At 40.6% G+C, this 14,817-nt stretch overlaps 1 protein-coding gene across 1 annotated transcript in view; it reads right to left on the bottom strand.

Moving 5' to 3' along the window:
* cadpsa (Ca2+-dependent activator protein for secretion a) overlaps positions 1–10,376 on the bottom strand; it is a 222,662-nt gene extending 212,286 nt beyond the window's left edge. Inside the window, exon 1 of the mRNA XM_008292176.1 lies at positions 10,023–10,376. Coding sequence (XP_008290398.1) covers positions 10,023–10,376 — 354 coding nt within the window. The remainder of the gene's footprint in view (positions 1–10,022) is intronic.
* Positions 10,377–14,817: the final 4,441 nt, after the last annotated feature.

Below are 14,817 nucleotides of genomic sequence, written 5' to 3'. Positions count from 1 at the left end.
ATTTCATTTGTTAATGATTAGTTCAGACATTTACCAACAGCTGATTTCATGTTTTTTCACAGTCAGCAGGTGAAGATACCAGTTTAGAAGAAATGTCATTTTTACAAACACTGCACTGATTCAGACAGTGTTTTAAGTTCATCTTTGAGTTTCACCAGGTCTGATAATATTGTTGTTTTTTTTTTTAAATATTAATCACAGAAATTGTAAAATCGATTTTTTGTCAATCATTTATCGGTACCCTAACTTGAGCAGGTTTTTTTCAGGGTTTCCCACAGGAGTTGAACTTCAACATATTAAGGCATGTTATTACACCTTTACAAACATGTTGGTGAAGAAGTTGTTTGGTAACGATTTAGTTGGCAGATTTGTGAAAAATCTCATAAAATGCCCTTACTACAAGTTGTGTCAGAAAATTTCCAGGACTGGTGTCAGAAAAGATTTAGTTCAAATCCAAACTACAAGTTTTCCCCTTCAAAGTAATCCCCCTGAGTCTAACACACTTAACCAGCCTTCTCATGGCTCACACGGAGCCAGGTCGGGTGAGTAGGGAGGTTGCTCCAGCACGACAATGTTCTTCTCAGCCAGCACCGGATGCTCAGGGCATTGTGAACAGGCACGTTGTCATTGTGAAGCAGCTACGACTTGTCCTGCCACAACTCCTGCCTCTTCTCACGCACTGAATGAAGCAAACGCCACAGGATCTCTTTATAGACGTGCTGTTTTTTCTTTCTTTTTTTCAGTTATTTTTTGGCCTTTTTTGCCTTTATTTGACAGGACAGTAGAGAGAGAGACTGGAAAGTGGGGAGAAGAATGGGGGAAGGACCTGCAGCAAATGGCCATGGGCTGGATCTGAACCCACGACCACTGTGTCGGGGACTACAGCCCCTGTACATGGGTCACCAGCTCAACCAATTGAGCTATAGCGGCGGCATAGACGTGCTGGTTGATCGTCTGAAGGGGAAAACTCCTAGTTCGTAGTTTGGGTTTGAAATATATCTTCTGTGACACCAGTCCTGGAACTTTTCTGACACCCCTCCTAACCATTTACTTATGTTATACACGACTACTGTATATTTTTAGGCTTTAAGTCTATTTTCCTGCTTTTTACATGTATAACTACCTGTTTGTTGGAGGTTAAATTATGTCATATGCCCCCATGCTTCTTGTTTAATTTTGTTCTACGTTATGTTTATGTGTCTATTTGTGTCTGTAACTTACATGTGTGTTTGTTGCTGCTGGCGCCTCTTGGCCAGGTCATGTTTGCAACTGAGAACTGGTTCTCAAACATTTTTATCTGGTAAAATAAAGGTCAAATAAAAGAAAAACATTGAATTCACCCTTTTTGCTATTTTTAGGAGACTAAATTTCAAGTGAGCAAAGTCAACAAACATGCTTGTCAATAAACAAGCACAGTAAGTCCATGCACCACTCCACACCTGATGCATGAGGGTGGTGAGGTGAAGGACCTATCTGCACATGAAACCACAATGTTTTTCAGCACACCCTCCCGTGTGTGGAGGACATTCTCATGGGAGCAGTGATACATTGTGTATCATTGTGTAACATGACAACATCAAAATAACATGTTGACATAGACAGAAAAGGACAAGACCTTCTAGTGAGCATTGCAGAGGTGCTCTCACTGCCGTCTGCGTGAGATATTCAGGAAATTGATCCTGGGTTTGTTTCACTGCAGTATTTAAGCTAAATGTTTACTGTCAGTGTACATTTATTCACACTGTGCTACAACACCACAACAAAACACTTGTATTTATTTTAGTACCTATTGCTGTATGTGTTCAAGTGCAAAGCGGTGGGCTATCAATTACAGCTCAATCTGCTCCTCTACTTCCTATAACTTGATACAGTCAATATTTTCATCACATGTATTTTTTTCCTTTAAAAACACACCAAAACACTTATATGTGTAATTTAAACTTAACCAAGCACCTCACACTGTGAAAGTCATGAAATTCATTGCTCACATCTGTTTTTGACTTTTGTGTAGTGACGCCAAACATTAGCATGAAAACTTTCAGTACCCAAGAAACTAACTTTAAACCAAACTGATTTCCAATCATTTTACCAGACAGGATTTTTTTTTTTTTTTTTTTTTACCAGACACTTACATTTAGAATCTTAAGGATTCTGGAATTGCCCACAGACTCTAAGTAAGTGTCATCAAACAAGTTTGTGGATTATTATAAGTCTGTCTACTAGTCATTCATGAAACCCCGAGAAACTCAACTCACTGTATCCAAGTTCATATTTAGAATATTTTCCATGAAAATAATCCAGTTACATTTACAAATTCACATGGATTTATAGACAGGTGGCAATATTGCCAAAGCATCAAGGATGGTGGAAATCAAATCCTTACTGTCTTAAAATGACTTCACTGTAACTCTACACTTTAGCTTCATTTAAAATGTGCAGATCTATGAAGTCCCTGCTTCTTTCTCCATTCACCCATCTGCCACTCACCGCAGCTCCAGCACATAAGTTCACCCACGACTTGTTCAAATACTGTAAACTACAATGTTTCCATATAAAACCATTCCTGTTTTTTGAAACTGTCATCAGTGAACTGCACTTTCAGTGTGAATAATCTTTCATGTGTTGAATTTTCTTATCCTGACCTAAGTGATCATTGATATTAATAGATATACAATTGTGATCAAATATTTACATACTCTTATAAAGTCCATGTATATCATGGCAGTCTTGAGCTTCCAGTGACTGCTGTAATTCTTAATTTTCTATGATGATATATCTGAAACACGTGCGTCTTTGTCACATAAACAATGATGCATTTTTCTTCTCTCATGGACTTATTATGAGAAATTCTCATATGACATTTTTAGAAGTTTAGAAATGAGCTATAAACAAGTACTGGTGACCTTTTACTGTTCTTCCATAGAAATGTCTTGGTATACGGCATGACTGTGTGCTCTGCAGCAGACAAGAAGACTCTGCAGAACACTGCACAAAGAATCATCTGCTGCTCCCTCCTATCTCTTGAACAGATCGCCATGCACGCTACTTCATCAGAGCCTTAGCCATTATCACAGATTGTAACCATCCAGACCACCGACTGGTCAACCTTATGCCCTTTGGAAGGTGATATAGATCACTCATAACCCGGACTAACGGACTTAAATGCAGCTTCTTCCCCACAGAAACATGCACCCTGAATGGACTTTAAAGTCCACCAACATCTATCATGTTTTTTTTTGTTTTTTTAATGTACAGTCTGTTTTGTACTTTTGACTCCTTATGCTTTATTTATTAATGTGCAGGTATGTGTGTGCAGTTGTGTTTGTGGGTGAACGCATGACTGGTTGTAATGTGTGTGTGTGTGTCTCTTTTAAGCACTTTACAAGAGGAGTATACACAATGTTGTTGTATATTCTGTCCAATGGCATTGAAAGGCAGTCTTGATCTTGATCTTGAGCTGCTGGGTCAAATAGATATATATACAGTCATCCTCAGATTTATTCATACCCTCCCATTAAAGAAGGAAAAAACAACTGTCACAATGAAAATCACAACATTGCTTTGAATTGTGGTTCAACAGAAATATATATATATATATATATAATTATTTTTTAAAACACACACACAAGCAAGCATGATGGGACCTGTGAATTAATATTAACTCTTTGATCAATCACTGCCATCAAGTGTTTTCTCTCAGTCAGACTTCTGCACCTGTTGGCAGGTATTTTGGACCACTGCTCATCAGCAAATTGCTCCAATTTGTCCAGGACAGTTTTTTGTTTGTTTGTTTGTTTGTTTGTTTTATTCTTTTCAACCACAATTCAAAAACAATGTCTTATTTCACTAAATTATAATTTAGCTTTTTTAAAAAATATATATATTCTTACTTTTTTCAGTTTGTAGGTATTTGAGTGACTATTGTGAATTTTGCCTTTTCTTTAATGGAAGGGGATGAATACATTTGAGGACGACTGTACCAATGCTAGTATTTAGCTTAGCGTCCCTTGGGTCATTTTCACGCTAAACTACGACCTTCGTTAGCCGTGTTCAGATGCCGGCAGATGAACAGAAACAAATACATGTCTTAAAAGTACGAAAGCAACATATTTATAAGGTCTTTTTTTTTCTAAGAAAATGAACCTTTCCTACCTTTAAATGGCTTAGACACACTTAGACGTCCTACACTGCACAGATCTATGTCGTCCCTGCCTCTCTCTCCACTCACAGCAGCTGGAGCCAGCTAGCTAACTGCTCTGCACGCAACACTGTAAATGTACTTCATGCTACACAATGCCAAGTTCTAGTATTAGAGCTCAGACAAACATATTTGAAAACTGTTCAGAAGAAGTATGAAAAATATAGTAAAATCCTAAATTCTCCCTGTGGGGCTCAATAAAGAATTATCTTGTCTTATCTTATGAGATGAACAAGTAAAAAACAATTCCAGACAGGCCAGCACGCTCGCTTATTCTTTCTTTTAAGAAAATGTTCAGCCGGTCATATGTTTTGCCTGTGACAAGGTGGGAAGTGTAACCAAATGAGAAAGTTAGTCGCACCAGTAAAAAAAAAAAAATGTCAGTCTGGAGTCCTGTGTGGACACCGAGCGTTGTTCAGTAAACAGCTACGTATGCAGTGACGTATGGTCTGACTCTAACTTGGCTCCTGGCCGATGGAAAAGCAACCAGTTCTTTGGAGGGGCCAGATTTGAACTAACTAAGCACTAGAACTGGAACCAGCATGGAACTAGCACCTGGTTCTTCTTGGTGGAAAAGGGGTCGAGTCAGAGGAGGGTCGTCTTGGAGAATAGTGCAGCGACTTACCAGAGAAAAGCTAGACTTATTAGCTTAATGTAACTCAGAGTAGATTTTACAAGTTAAATAGACTTTCACCAAACATTGATGGCCCACTATTGTTACATAACATATCGGTAGCTCACGTTAATTGGGCCCGAGGCCAACTCAGTGTCGCTAACGTGAGTAAACTTACTGATAGCATGAAGCTAATAGCTACACGCCATGATGGAACCGCCGACTGCATCTTCAGATGAGCTGGTTCAAATATTTCTCTAAGAAGAGAAAGACACCTGCTGAAGATGGCACTAGCCACACATCATTAGCCTTTTACTGACTCATAAATGATGATGGTCTGGTAATAAATAGTGTAATAATATATCATCAGATACAAACTAGAAACCTTTGTAAAATGTGTAGGACAATGAGAGAAACAATCTCATTATTGTTTGTATTTGTAGGTGAAGACTGACTAGAGGAACAGGCTGCAGGGGATCAGCTTTCATCATGTGTGCTGCTGAGCACCAGCAGACATGATTTTAAAACAACAACTTATATATATGTATATATATATATTTACATTCAGCCTTTAAAAAGTCACTTTTAACTGGCCATTCAATAACTGGGTTGTAAAAATAAAATCTGCAGTCAAGTGTCATTTGTTTACGCCGCCACGGCTCCCCGGAGAGCCTGCCCCCGCTGCTGAAAAAAAAATCCTAGAGGAACACTGTGCTTTATTGGCATAAATATCACTTTACAATATTGCAAAAGCATCAACAATTGTGTAATTCACAAAAAAAGAACACTGGTGTCTATTTTAATGTCTGCTGCCTGTTGTTCTCATGAATGTTAGAGTCACGAGTCAAGCTGACATCTCAGTTTGTGGGATTTATGGAAGCACCTCAGTCACTGAACAAGCTTTTTGTTGTGTGCCGTGGTGTAGATGCAGGAAGAATATTCCATTATCTTGGCTGTATTATTTTAAGCTTTAGAAAGCACAGTTTCATTACATGCTGACAGAGATAATGAATCATTATGCAAACAAGTGCTCTTGTTAAGTTTGTTCATGAATTCTGTGGTGAATGAGAATGCCACATTTTCATGTTGGATTATATTTGTTGTAGGGATGCACGATATATCGGTGACCATATCGGTATCGGCTGATATGAGTGTTTTTTCCTGTATATCGGTATCGGTCCGATGAACAAATTTAGCCCATGTGAAATTGTCTAACATTAGCGCCTTCATCTCTACATTTGATATTGCTGCTATTTCACAGATGTTTTTACTTATATGGTCTTGGTCTTGAACGTTATATATGTTAAAATATATTTAAATATGTTTTACTTTTGTTACATCATGAAGAAGATTATGCGGTCTAATTTGGTATGGGCTTCTTCTGAATAGTTTTCATGTTCTCACAGTGCTTACTTATACTCATTTTTTGGTGTGAACAAAAATTAAATATTGACATTGGTAGTATCGGTTATCGGCGATATCAGAAATCTTAATATGGGTATCGGCCAGAAATTTTAATATTGTGCATCACTAATTTATTGTACAAACCAACCAGTAAGTACATCTTTGAATACAGCAGCATGTAAATGTTTTGCCACTTGTGGTAAATAGTTGAGTGAGCATGGACTGTCTCCAAAAGGCATTAAGTTCTTCAGCATAAGCAACATTTTTTTTATTTATTTCTGATGCCATTGTAGAATGAAACAAAAGAAATGAGCACCATGCAAAAGTGTGGGCACCCAAGGAGATTTGAGCTCTTAGAGACTTTTACAAAGGTCTCTGTTGGGGTTCAAGGTTTTGAACCTTTATTTTGTTCAATGACTTCCTGTGTGGGCTGCAAGGTGGCGCAGTTGGTAGCACTGTTGCCTCGCAGCAAGAAGGTTGCCGGTTTGTGTCCCGGTGGGGGCACCGGAGTCTTTCTGCGTGGAGTTTGCATGTTCTCCCCGTGCAGCATGGGTTCTCTCCGGGTTCTCCGGCTTCCTCCCACACAGTCAAGGTTAATTGGTGATTCTAAATTGTCCGTAGGTGTGAATGTGAGTGTGCTTGGTTGTCTGTCTTGGTGCGTGGTTGGTTGTATGTTCTGTGTGTGTTTGGCTGCTCTGTGGTGTGCTTTATGTTTTCAGGCTTGGCGGCGCCATGGCTGAGGGGGGCTCGCTCGTTATCCACCGTACCTGTCCCTCATCACAATCAGCGCTGCTCTTAAGGCAGCTTCTCCCCATGGTTCAGCGCTAGATGATTAACTCTCCCCTGAGCGGTACATCGGCCACGATCGTTATCTCGGGTTCTCGTGCTGTGTTTGTTCATTTATCTTGTGCTAACACAACCTTCTTGTCATCTCCTTCAGAGCCTTCTCAGCCTGACGTCTCCCCCAGTCCAGCCTTCACAAGTCAGCCACCAGCAGCAGCCCTACGGTTCCCCCACATTGGATTCATGCGTCACGAGCACCTTCTCCCCAGAGCATGGATTCCTCCTCACTGGAGCACTCCAACGGAGTCTCTGGATAACCTCTCAACTCCTTCATGAAGACCAGCGTGTGCCTGCACTTCCCTCTCCTGCTTCTTTGGTGTCCTTGCTCCTTTCCCGAATAAAGTTCCCTTTATTATTGTAACCTTTCCCCCTCTACGCATTCTGGGTCCATTTCCCACACACTAGGATCTCCCTCCCAACAGTCTCAGACCATAATTGGCTTGTTCAGGCTGTGGCTCGTTCACATCATGAGTTAACATGAATGTTTGAAAAATGTTACAAAGAACTGTGTTGAGTATTGCTAAACAGGCAAATCAAAACTCATGTTTGACTGCAAAAGGCCTTCAGACAGATTGTGCAGACTTGACAGTGGCACTTCATTGTTCTTCTGTGTTGAGACATCTTCACAACTATGACTTTCATAGAAGAGTCATCAGAAGAAAACATTTTCTGTCAAAGTCTGTGTCAGACGTGTGCAAGTGTACATCTTAACAAGTCTGATTCATTTTGAAAGCAAGTCCTGTGGACTGATTCAGTTAAAGTATAACTTTTGGACGACAAAAATGGGTGCAGAGTTTTATAAAAAGAACACATCTCCAACTCCTAAGCACCAGGGGTGGATTCATAATGCTTTTGGCTTGTAGCCAGTGGCTACATTTTACTAGTAAAGGGAAGAATTCTGGAAGCAAACATCACACCGTCTACAAAAACACTGAAGATGAAGAGGATACACAGCAACAAATTTTGGCCAACTCTTTGACCAAAACTTTTCACGTTTCCTCCAGATACTCCAGCTTCCTCCCACAGTGCAAAGACATGCCTGGTAAGTTAGCTGGTGATTCTAAGTTGGCCATAGGTATGACATGTGCATGACTGTGTGTCTCCTTGTGTTGGCCCTGTGATGGACTGGTGACCTGTCCAGGCCGTACCCTGCCTTTCGCCCTATGCCAGCTGGGATCAACTCCAGCTCATAGTATAAAGCAGATATCGTTAGTGGTTGGATCTGGCAACTGACTAATCATCAGGTTCCAGCGTTAGCAGGCACAAACAGGTAACTTCACTTTCAGATTTTTCTGATATCAATGGAACACTTGACTGCTATTGCTCAGTTTAATTTTCACTTTTCAAAGAACTATTGTGTGTCTATTACAAAGTTTAGGTAGTAGTGAATAAGTGAACAAGAGAGTGCCATTAACACAGCATGGTGATTGACGTTTTCTTGAAGCATTTCTCCTGTAGACTGCAACGTATCATAAGAATATGTCCTCATATGTGCAGAATTCAGGAGACGTGTTCATGGCCAAACAATGACATAAAGTGATTGTCATTATTTGTCGTTTTCAGTAAACTAGGTTACTATTAAAGCTGCATTTAGTCTGAGTACATACCTGTCAAAACTTGTTTGAGAACTTCAGCTGCTTACACTTCTCTACCTTGGAGCTACTCAAAGCATTTTACAATGTGACAGAGCGACCATGCAAGGTGCTGCCTGCCATCGGGAGCAACTTGGGGTTCAGTGTCTTGGCCAAGGATGGAGGGGTCAGGGATCGAATTGCAATCAGTGGACAACCCACTGTGCTACCTGAGCCACAGCTGTCCACAGGTGTGTGCTTAAAGTCATACTATCACTGAATGATTATGAAGGACAGACCACTAAGTGTCTGTAAATTTTGACAATGTAAAGATTTGTCAGCTTGATTTAACTGAAAAATGTGTCAGATGCTTATTCACAAGGCCCGTCCTCACACTCCTCTGACATTTGAGTTGTAGTATCCAACAATATCTGCAATTTTTGCATCTCCTTCCACACTATGACATCATACCCCCCATGTGATTATTTGAAACACCAAAAATCACTTTTGCTTTGAGTGTGTGGGGACTGCATATTATACAAACACCTTGCTGTTCCTAAAGGCCTGCAACACCAGCACACAACACTAGGGGTCTGTCTCCCCCCACCCCCACAGCAACACGGATTGCTCACAAATAAAGTGACATGACTTCATGACTTCACAAATGGCCCATTGAAGCTTCTCTAATCCTTAAAGAATATTTTTGCAGAATGAAGATGTCATGGTGAGGCAGCTCTTTCTCCTGTGCAATGGCTTGTTCTAAAGGGAGTGTTGCTGGAGAGCAGAAGGAGGAGGGAACAATGATTCTGCTCTGCCCAGAGGCCATTCACATATGGAAGAGCTACTACAATGGGTGGTAACAACATAAATGTCTCTCCCTTTATCCTTTAGCTTCTCCTTTCGTTGTCTATGTGCCATTCTTTAGTTTAGTACGGTTTCATTGCTTCTGGAACTTGTTGAACAGTTTTCTGATACAACTAAGCTTTGTCATCCTAATTCCAGGACGTGGGAAAGAAGGACAATTTTTAAAAAAAATCAAAAAGAGATATGGAGTCAACATCTGATCCTATGGAGTTAGTGCCTCTGGTTGACTGTAATGCAGTGAGGTTGTGCAAACTGTCACCACTTCCTCCATCACAGCATCAACTACCTTCGGATCATCTTGTGGTGGAAATGTGATATGAGGGGTTTCATGTCAGACTGCGAGCTTGACTAAAGTGTGGAATATTTTTGTTCTCTGAACGTTCGACCAAAAGACAACCAGCGACATGGTGCGGCTGAAGCAACAGTTGTGTGTGTGTGGCAGACATCTGCTCGGAGCGAAACGTGTGTTTAAAACATATCTTTGAGGTTAAGTCTGGGTTTTTTTTCTCGCTTTTCACTCTGGTCTTACCTTCTGCTGCCTCCTGGCCATGTCAGTGGGCTGTTTGGCGTTGAACGGATAGGCAATGCAGCGCATCACAAACACATACAGCTGGAGTCTCTTTTTCCTCTCCTCCTCCTCCCTCTGCATCTTCTCCAGGTCCTCCTTCTCCTTGTCACTGCCCACCGACGGGCTTGGGCTGGAGGGTCGGCCGCCGCCGCCGCCGCCGCTCCCGCGGCCCCGGGGCTGGACACCTCCGTGGCCATCGGCGGCTCGGCTCGGTGACAGTCGGGCTCCTCCGAGGCTCTTCGGGGCCGCCACCTCTTTACGCTCCACCTCCAGTATCTCATCTCCTTCCTCCTCGCTGGAAGACGGATCCAACATGTTGCTCGGGTTTGGATGGAGACTCTACCGGGTGCAAAGGTAAAACTGTAAAAGTAGAAAAAAGGTGCAGAGCAGCGTCAGCCGCAGGGAGACAGATCGGAGCAGCGGCGCTATGGAGACGGACAGCTGAGCGATGAGCCGCGCACACTGTTGCTTCTCAAGAAAAAACAACTGCCGTCAATCTCAGCAAGAAAAATGAAAGTGTTGTAGAGACTAGTTGGCTGCGTGACTTACAAGCCTTTCCACTCTGCCAGTCAACAGCACATAGGAGGGATTTATGATAAGAGCACATATAAAGGGGGAGGGGTCGCACAGACAACAGGAGCGACGCTGCTGCTGCTGCTGCTGCTGCTGCTGGAGGCGGAGGCTGGAGCTGACCGCGGTGCTGAGGCTGCTGCTCTGGGATCAGTCTGATCACACTATGAGCACAACGGATGAAAGGCCACCTGATGATCCAGCTGAGTCAAAGAGGACAGGTCCACACAGCAGCAAGGAGGAATCACAGCGCTCGGGCTTTCACAATAAAAGCTTGTAGACTCTAGTTTCAATTCTGATCGCAGTTAAATGATCGGGAAAAAATACACGAGGAAAAAGATTGTTCTGCTCGTTTATCCATGAATAGGCCTCTATATGCAGTGGATGATTATTTCAGTATCTGCATCTTTGTGTCCCACTTTCATTTAAAAGGAAAAATATATAGTCTGGAGCGTAACCCAGCTGGTGAGGTCGTGAACAGAGAGACGGACAGGGAGGATCCAGGAAAGTAGATTACATTGGACCTGTGTAAGCATGTTGCACCTCCAGCCAATTTAAAAACTCATGAGGTCATTTTCATGACCAGTTAAAGGTAAAATAGCTCCTGTGACTGACTGATTGAGGTTCCATCAGAAGTGCCGAGCAGAATAAAAGTTGTCATATAGCTTCTGATTTAATGGCGGTTTATATTTTAAGTCTAGATTTGATTTCAAATTTGATTTTTCTCAGTGATAGTGACACTTAATTTTAAACAAAATGTGTACAAATAACACAGTTGCACCAACAATCTTGAGACTTTTCCTCTGTACACAAAAGGCCTATTTCTCTGGATTGGCGTATAAGACAGCATGTTTCAGTTCCTGTCATTATACAGCAACTTTGCACAGCCATTGAAGAGGAGTGGAGCAACATTCCACAGGCCACAATCAACAACCTTCAACTCCATGCGAAGGAGATTTGTTGCACTACATGAAGCAAATGGTGCTCACACCAGATACTGACTGGTTTTCTGACCCCCCAATACAGTAAAACTTCACATTCACTGTGGCCTTTTATTGTGACCAGCCTAAGGCCTAAGGCAGCAATAACCATACTGTCTAATCAGCATCATGATACGCCACATATGTGAGGTGGATAGATTATGTTGGCAAAGGAGAAGTGCTCACTAACACAGATTTAGATACATTTGTGAACAATATTTGAGAGAAATCAGCTTTTTGTGCACATCATTTTTGTCCAGGCCTGTTTCATGAATTTATGTTTTTAATAATTCTGTTAAACCACGGTTCAAAAGCAATGTCTGATTTTCAGTGCTTAATTTTCATAGAAGTTTTATTTATTTTTACTTTTGTCAGATTCAAGTTATTTCTGTGACCATTGTGGGTTTTTCTTTCATTAACCGAGGGGTACCAACAATTTTGTCCACGTGTGTATGTATAGTTCAGCTACACAGCTTTAAACAGTTTGTTATGTAAATGATGGGGGAAAAAAAGATCTTTACCTTCTTGAAATAAAATACATTTATACGTTTGATCCGGGCAGTAGTTAGCACGTGGCCTTACTCACAGCTGGAACATCCCTGGTTCACATCTCGGCCTGGGGTTTTTGTGTGGAGTTTGCATGTTCTCCCTGTGCAGCATGGGTTCTCTTTGGGTTCTCCGGCTTCCTCCCATAATCCAAAGACATGAGGTTGATTGGTGAGTCTAAATTGTCTGAAGGTGTGAATGTGAGCGTGCTTGTCTGTCTCTCTGACACAGAGAAACAAACAAGCATGCACAGTCATACCTATGACAAATTTAGAATTGCCAGTTAATCTGATATTTTTGTCTTTGGATTATGAAAACCCATGTATGCATGCATGCAAACTCAACACAGAAAGCTGCAGCTGACAAACAGGTTCAATCCCAGAACCTTTTTGTTCAATCTGTACTTGTTTGATCATGTATGTACAGTAGTCTGCAAAGAGTTGCTAAATTTCTTTTACTGTGAATCTTCTTTTCATCTTCAGCAATTTTGCTTTGTTTTGTGTGATGTTTACTTACAGAATGTGCTGGTATTTAATGGAGCGAAAATTTAAAACTGTTCAGTTACTTCTTGTGTAGAAAGTTCTGGGTGTTAAGAGGAGAATAAGGTCAAAAGGTCACAGTGAAGAATAGAACGGAATGACACTTTATGGCTATTGTCAGGTTCTGGGGAGGTAGGAGACATCCTGTTGTCTCCAGGAAGGTTGTCAGTGGTCATTCTGCAGTAAACATATGATATGCAGATGTTCCATCTGGGTGAGTGTTTTAGGTTAGCTGTCTTCTGAAATGGTCTTCTACCAGATTTACAGCTGTGAGGAAGGGTCTCTGGATTCTCTGTGTGTTACTTTGAAATGTGCCTGTTGTTTTGCTCCTCAGGCCGCTACATTAAGTCCGTTCTTCCTTCTGTCAGTTAGATGCTCCTTGGGCCACTGGCTGCAACACAAGCCAAAAGTGTTATGGATCCTGCCAGGTGCTGACGAGTTGGAGATGTGTTCATTTCATGAAATTCTGCACCCCTTTTCTTGACATACCCTTTGCAGCCTGGTGTTCTCAAGTTTTACAAACTAAAATTGGCCATGCCAGGAACACAGAAATGCAGAAAAGAAGGAATCATCACCCTATTACTGATAACATTATTATCACTACTCTTCTTATTATAATGTTTCTCTCCTCTCTTTTCCTCTGTCTTTTCTTCCTTACCACCGTATAAATAAGGTTTAGCTTACCTTGCCTTTGATTGTGTTTTCTTTTTTTAATTTCTTATTGACAATCAAGTTGAAACTAAAATAGTTTGGTCTGAAGATGATGTCAAATCAAAGCTTTCCTTTCCTTGTTATCTGTTGTGCTTCAAAGGTGCACTGACTAAATATATTGACCAAATGGGCTCAAAGGCAGTCGTAGTAAAAGTGAAAAGCAAAGTCAAGTAAACAGGCTTTATCCATATGCATATATACAGCAGATACTTCTCAGTTTACCTTAGAAATATTTGACATAATAGCAGGCAATATTAGATCAAATAAAACTACAACATTTCAAAGCAGAATGAAGTCTGGAAGTCTTGTACAGCTTATTAAACTCTATTAGTCAGTTGATACGTATAGAGCAATGTTTGTTTCTCCTCAGATATGCAGAATAATTCCATGTGGCGCTAAATGGGAAATGTGTTCTTCTATAGAACTCTAATAGAGAAATAAATGAAATGCGAAAATGAAGTTGATCACTTTTCAAAACTTCAACATATTCAGCAGGTTGGCTCAATACTGATATTCCTATCAAGACTTCAGTTTTAGTAAGCAATCCAAAACATGAACTTCAGGCCAAAACACAACCAAGCAACTGTGGAAATTCAGAGCTTCCACTCTCAGGCATTAATTGGTCACATCAGTTGTGTAAGCCATTGAAGTGCAAACAAGATTAACAGAGGAAGAAGCAGAAAATGACACATTACAATGAGCAAAAACTGTGTTATCATAACATGCTCTACACTGATTCTAAATGGTCAGTGATCTATCCATTAGGTGTTAGGTTTCCCATGCTGATATAATGAGTCTTTACCAATCACGTCACACTATATTTTATGTATTAAATAAAATGAATATTCTTGTAATGTTTGTTAATCATTTGGAAACTTATTTGGTGTTCAAATCATGTTTAATCTGGTATGTAAAAGCCAGTACACATTTGTTGACATTTGACTATTGCAAATGTTTTTTAATCAAATATAGAAATTAAGACTTTGTATTAATCACATTCAACTGTCAAACTTTTGAATATTGCTTAGATTGTACAAAACTACTTTGACTACATTAGATTTGAGTACTTGAATTAGAAACTAAGACAGAAAAGTGGAGTAAAATCAGGAGATGACTAATAATAATATGCAGTAAAAATAATCAGAGATAATTGTATTTATGTAGAAAGTTGTTCATGAGTCACATTTTTGAAGGTTTCCTCTATATTTTTCAGACAAAATGTTCTCTAAAAGAATGAAGGACCAACCAGGAGAGCAGAAAGACAGCAGACCCTAGTGGCCTCCACACAGACATATGGGAAAGTTCTATATTATGCATCATGATGGAGGATGTGCTGTCATCATCATCCAAGGCCGATATAGCTTCCAAGTGACTGCTATGAGCTGTTAACACTAACATCTAATAAACCAT

Source organism: Stegastes partitus, unplaced genomic scaffold (assembly GCF_000690725.1).
Source record: "Stegastes partitus isolate 25-593 unplaced genomic scaffold, Stegastes_partitus-1.0.2 Scaffold790, whole genome shotgun sequence".
NCBI classification, from domain to species: Eukaryota; Metazoa; Chordata; class Actinopteri; family Pomacentridae; genus Stegastes; species Stegastes partitus.
The sequence above is the reverse complement of the archived record's forward strand: the minus strand, read 5'-3'. Positions and strand labels throughout refer to the sequence as shown.